Source organism: Cariama cristata, unplaced genomic scaffold (genome assembly GCF_000690535.1).
Source record: "Cariama cristata isolate BGI_N322 unplaced genomic scaffold, ASM69053v1 scaffold14524, whole genome shotgun sequence".
NCBI classification, from domain to species: Eukaryota; Metazoa; Chordata; class Aves; order Cariamiformes; family Cariamidae; genus Cariama; species Cariama cristata.
The window spans coordinates 3,882-10,300 of NW_009611328.1; the positions used below are offsets into that span (position 1 = coordinate 3,882).

General features: G+C 41.8%; 1 protein-coding gene across 1 annotated transcript; it reads left to right on the forward strand.

Annotated features, from left to right (window-relative positions):
* Positions 1 to 403: 403 nt before the first annotated feature.
* On the forward strand, positions 404 to 4,382 carry LOC104160152 (HSPB1-associated protein 1-like). Its single transcript, XM_009698213.1, has 3 exons — positions 404 to 488; positions 3,464 to 3,574; positions 3,785 to 4,382. Exons 2-3 carry the CDS (start codon positions 3,506 to 3,508, stop codon positions 4,340 to 4,342), a joined length of 627 nt encoding a protein of 208 aa, XP_009696515.1. The 5' UTR covers positions 404 to 488; positions 3,464 to 3,505; the 3' UTR covers positions 4,343 to 4,382.
* The last annotated feature ends 2,037 nt before the right edge of the window (positions 4,383 to 6,419 follow it).

Consider the following 6,419-nt stretch of genomic DNA (forward strand, 5'->3'; position numbering starts at 1 on the left):
CTGGGAAGTCTGCTCGGTTGAAGAGTCTACAGAAGAATTCATGCTTGGCTGAGAGTTTCTCTCAAGCCCTGCTCTGCTGCTACACCAGCTGCGCTGCCTTTGTACAGCCAGACCTTGCTCACCTACAGCAGTTAAGGTTACAATCCTGCTTCACATGAGGAGGAGTTTAGATGAGAAGTAGTTCTGAATTGTGACACTTCTTACATGATAGTATTGATGCAATGGGAGGAGAGAGTGGGCATTTAAGTCTTGAGAAAAGGCTCTCTATAAGAAAGAAGTAAAGATCACCTCCCACCCCTATTTGTTACCTCATTCTGCCTCTGCATCCCACATCACCTTAATTAAAACACCTTATCTTTCTTCAGGCTTCTGCTAGTACCCTAATAAAATGTTTCCAATTCCAGGTCCTGCTCGTTCCAAGGCACTGGTGGCACTATGTGGAATCCATTGATCCCATCACTGTCAGCATAAACTCTTGGATTGAACTGGTATTTTCCTTTTTATATCATGATTATGTAGCACTTCCATGTCTGCATGAACTTTTGTCCCTTGCCTGCCAGCCCTATTGGGTGTGCTGTATTCAGAGGCCGGGGAGGGAAGGGCCCTTATGGATATAGTTTTTCCTGAAGAACCTTCCAAGGTTCCAGATCTGAAGCCTCAATTCAGCAGAAATCACATTCAAGTTTACCTCAGTCAGGCAAACAAACACAAGCTAAATTTTTCATGTACAATTTCTTACGGGCTAAGTAGCTTTGTGTTGAATAGGGGACAACAAAACAGCAACTTCACCTCAAGCACATGCTTACATGCAAAGCTACACTAGAATTTAAATCAGATTAATGTGATAGGAAGGAGGAGGCAGAGGATTTTTGAATTTTCTTTTCTCTATGATAGTTTTGATTTGCCTGGCGTTGGATTTTCTCAAGTATTTAATTAATTCTCTTTTCCCCGGGCTTTGATTTTTCTTGCTCATGTTAACCAGTATGTATGGGATGACTCCAGGGATATCATAGAATCATAGATTAGTTTGGGTTGGAAGGGACCTTTAAAGGTCATCTAGTCCAACCCCCCTGCAATGAGCAGGGGCACCTTCACTAGATCATCTCAATGCTCCAGAAGGTTTTCTGTTGCAAATTACTTTATTTATATATCTTTGAAATGGCCTGTGAAAGCTGCTTCACTAAAATCCTTACTGCTTTTTTTTTTTTTTAAACCTTGATTAGACTAGAAATCTGCAGGGGGATCAACACATGCGTTCAGCTGCTGTTCAAAGACCACACAATACGTATCTCATACCAACATCAAACCAAGCATTTGCAGAGCAGAGAAATTCACTTGGATGTTTCCCTCATGGAGAAATTTTCCAAATGAGACTATGTATTTAGAAAGGACAGCAGGCCTACACCCCATACTGAGCTCTCATATAGCCCTAAGTGCAGTCAGGCTGTGTCAGTGCCAGAGAAAGCACCAACAATATTGCAGAGCAACCATTTAAGCCTGCCTTAAATTCAAGCAGCCTCTGAGGTAATTCAGTGGAACTGGCTGTGTACCCCGTGCTTGGAAAGACCCCAATATCAACACATATTTGTACCCTAAGCTGTGCCTCACAAATTGTACCCCACTGGAGGAGCAGGTCAGGATGGGGTCAGTTGTGCAAGGCTGGTAACTCCCACGTGGCTGGGTGGTCCGTTAGCTATAGCATTTCTAGCTGTTCTTATGTGCTGCAAGGAAAAAAAAAAAAAATAGTGGAGCTAAACTCCATGGCCTTTCTGGTCATAAAGGTCTTGCAGAAGTCACCAATATCCTGTTTGGTGACAGCAAGAGCGGGTAGTCGTGAGGTATCATAAAGAGAAGAGTGTTTGCTGGATCTTGCTAGTGACTGACACACACACTCCCCCTCCCCAAATGTCAAAAGCTGCCATAAGCAAGTGTAGCTATTGCAACCCAGGTGAAAGTTCCATACAGAAATTATTCCTACAGCTGAAAATGGCAGCACTATTAGGTGTTGGGCAATCCATCTATAAAAATAAATTCTGACATGGATGCTAAAAGACAATACTGAGAACATTTCTGTTACCAAATCAAGCAGTTCTTGCTTGCAGCTGTCACCAGCTGCTTTCATATTGACAGATGTGAATCATGTCAACATTTATAGTCCTAGTGAAGCCATTAATTATATTGGCAAGACTTTAGAGTAGAAGTTTAATTTGTCTTCCACTGGATGTGAGTTACTCAGAGTATTCCTTGGTTCCTAGCATACTGTCATGCAATCACTACAACCATGTTATTCAGCGGACCAGGATGAATACCAGAAGTGCAACACACCTTAAATAATTTCTACATCTAGATACCAAACTCTGTGTTTTGGGGGCTTGCTATACGAGGCCATTAATAAGCCAAGCATCCAAAGCTGCCAAATGCTAAGAGCAATTCGCCCTGCTTCTATCCCAAATTCTGCTCAGGGTTCCAGGATGAATTACTGCCTTCAACACTCATACTGGCAAGATGCATGGTTTGCTTGACATGTTCCCTGAAGTCACAATTAGGCAATTCAGGGCTATGGGTTGACTAGGTTACATCTTTTGTCAAAAATTTGTATGTCCAAGCATCTCAATGAAAGCAAATTTATGTATCCACTCCTAGGCACTTGTCATTGAAATAACTAAACCACCCATCTTGTTTGGAGAGTCTTATTGTCTCCTTCCACATACAAGAAACTCAGTTGTGTGGGAAAACAAGCTAAAAAAGATCCTATGAAGTTTTGTCCTGCTATCCTAAACTAGCAAGTATCCAGCTGCCTGAGGGGATGACGCAGGAAGTGAAGGCATGAAACAAAGAGGCAGTTACTAACTGAGTTTTTAGTTTTTCAAGAGACTTTTCATAGGAAACATATTTTTCCTTCTGCTGATGTTTAAAACTGCAGCAGTATGTCAGCTGCTGTTACATGATAAAATATTTCGGGAGTTGGCTTAAGACTCACTTTTGTACCTCTGTAGCCCCCAGATAGTTGCTGCCTTGCTGTAACATCCTGTGTGGTTTAAGTACTTAAATTAGACGTAATATGTGTATATAAAAAATTTGCCATGTACTTCCATGGTCCTTCTAGTCCTAAAGAGCTATATATGTGCATACATTAATTAAATGCTAACATTGCATTGTAATTTCAAGCACCAGATTCAATTAACAGAACACTAGTAAGGGAAGAGATTATATAAATACACAAATCTATTTTTTGCAAATCCTTATTCAGATGAGTAGCACCAAAGCCTGCGCTGTTGCCCACGTGGGGGCTGTACGCATAAGTAGGAGTGTCAAAAGTCTGAAACCTTTTTACTGACTTCGCATACATGAGTATGGCTTTTGAACTAAGGCCATCCATTTAGTTCTTCCCAAGATCTTCCAGCTTTCTGCAGAGACTCAAATGCTAACCTATCTCCAAACACTTTCTATTCCCTTGAGACAGGATGCAGATCATGAAGCCCGTGTAGGAGAAGCAATAACTCGAATGCTGGTATGTGCCATAAAGTCAGCAGAAAATCCCAGTGATGGAGATCTCTGGCTAAATCCCACAGAGGTAAGCCCTCTTTTGCTCCCATTACAGCAGCGATAACAGAGAATTACTGACATTTTGCTTAGCTCCCCCTGAGTCTTTCTGCTGCCTGAAAAAAAGAAATTTTAAATTCCTTCCCTTCATGTAGCAAAAGTAATTCATAGAAGATAATCATGCAATGCTGAATTGAAACATATTTTCTTTTAACTGAGCATATCCTGGGTGTTTTCTCAGGTTGAAGCAACATCCCATGAAATCAATCTTCAGTACCTGAATAAAGCAGTGTCTGCATATTTCAAGTGTCAAAAGGCAAGTGTGTCAGAGCAGGCATGTTCCAGCAGCACCGCTGCAGAGCAAAGGACAAGTGCCTCATGCAAGAGGAAGAAAAGGGAAGTTGGCTATGAACCAGAGCGCTGCGGATTACTAACCCATGAATTTGGCTTTTCAACATTTAAAGCAGAAAAGCTGCAGAAAATACCTTTTGGACCTCATCTTATTCAAGTTTTACCACAGTCTCAAGAAGCAAGCTCGATGGGTGCAATTGCAGTTGAAAGTGACGGTAGAGATCTTCTCCATGAAAATGAAGGAGGACATTTTGGAAAATTACACTGCACCAGGAAGCAATTGGTAATGAGTAATGACTGTGAAATGCCTGCACATGAAATGGATTCGGACGGCAGTCCAAGTGCTTCACAAACAGCCCTTTCTACCAATGATTTGCTAGACTGTTTGGTTAATCCACGTGTCATCAATTTAGTGACTCGGCTGCTGTTGGAGAGAACAGGAGTTTGATGCCAGAGTGCTATATCATTTCTGAAATAAAGAAATTAAACGGCAGCCTTGTTCTGGATGTTTAAGCTCTGTAATAATTGAATGTTTCATTTCAAATAATTTTTAGGTACAGATAGACACAGTTAATGGTTAAGTGGCAGATTTGAAGTTGAGCTGAAAGAAGAATAACTGGTTAATGATGGCTGGGAAGAGAAAGGTGTGTTTAGTCAGAGAGCTTGTCAGTGTTACGAACAAAACAGAGCATACACAGTTGTGCTCCCACCATGCTGGGATCTTTAAAGTGTTCCACAGCTCTGAGCTGTGAACCGAGTACGGCTCGATGATGGACAACAGGAGAGAGTGCTGGGACAGTTACGTAGCAGAAGGGGACTAAGAGTGGGAGAAGGTAGACTGACACTGTAGACTGCAGCCCTTGACCACATTTAAAGTAAAATGGTCAATAAGTGATCAGTTGATCACATTAGAAATAGTAAATTCAAATAAACCTAGCCTCAGCCAAGAGGCGATGCACTCACTAATGCATCTACTTCCTCCCTTCCACAAAATAACTTCAGTTTTGTTCCAAAGCTGTAGGATGGAGTGAGACAAAAGCCCTTAGCAAGAAAGCGGCCTTCAGCTGGTTCAGAAGCACTTGAAGCTGGGAGACAAAAGGCCATTGGGAGGTTACTGTTATGATTTATTTAAAGCCAGATGTGCACAGTTTGCTATCTCTAAGGAATAAAACAAAGCAGTTATGACTTTCTACCTCTGTCCTACTCTTTACCATAACAAATCAAAATTTAATGTGTTTTTTTTTTTTCTTACGGTTGTAAGTGGTTGCTGTACAAGACCATCCTTTCTTCCAAGTATAGTAGTCCTTGGATTTGTTTTTGAAGGCTGAGTGGTCCTTTGATTAAAAGGTTATGGAACTTGAAATATAGGCAAGAAGGTGGGTTAACACTGAGCTATGCATGGAGGCTTGAAAAAAGAACTGGAAAGAAAGTTGCTGACATCATCTGGGATGCTCTTGCCTCCTCTGCTTTCTGTTTGCAGGGACAACAGAGAATGGCATTTTCCCTAGCCATGGCTCCAGAGGGGTTCTTCTGGGACAACTCCTGTGAAAGCCTCGCTTTCAAAACTTACCTTTGCTCATGTCTACTGGCACCTACAAACCAGTTTGTATCATTGACCCGTTCCCACATTCATAACTGTGCACCACCAACCCTGTAGCTGATATTTCCTTTGCCTGATGCCTATTGCCTGCTAAACACATGAAGCTAGTACTGTTTTCACAGTGATCACCCTCCAGCAATTTACAGTTGAAAAATCATGATGGCAAAGGTGCTTTCTCTCTGCTTTTATAGAGGTTGTGTGTTGGCAGGGCCCTGATGGACAATGGTAAGTGCTCTAGATATGTACCAACAGGTCAGAAATCCAGGAAACTTTGCTGTTTTAAAAAAAAAAATCCCCCCCAAAATCTAATACACTCAGAAGAGGACTAAATTGAAAAGGCTCGAAGGTTCACCTTTAACACACAAAGAAACCTTATCCTGATAGGCCCATTTGGATGTGGTTACTTCAGCTACTGGATGGGACAGAATTTAGCTCTCATTCCTCTGGCTGGGAAGGAAAGAGGAAAACAAAGTTGTACATGTAGTTTGCTGGAGACCTTGGCTTTGAATAGTGACTGTAAGTTAGTATAAGGGCCGTATCAGCTCTGTCTTTGACTCAGACGTGCAGTTTCAAATGTCCCACTCTGCCCTTATAATTTGGCTCAGAGCCTGATGACATCTACGTAGCATCTTCAGCAGCAGCCTGCAGGCAAGATGTGATTCTCAGCAGCGTGCGAGAAAACCCACTTTTCTTGGTTTGTGTTAATACACCAAAGCGTCTCAATGGGGTTGCACCGCTGCGACAAGACCAGAATTTAATAAACAGTCCCATTGATACAGTTCATGTTTGTGTGTTGGTACTGCTGTGCCAAAAGGATTAAAAATTAGTTAGGAAACATCTTGGTCACATCTGCTGCCTTTAGTGATTCACTAGGCTGCTAGGGAGCAGATCTGTGGAATAAGGCAGCTCCATTTCAATATATGGG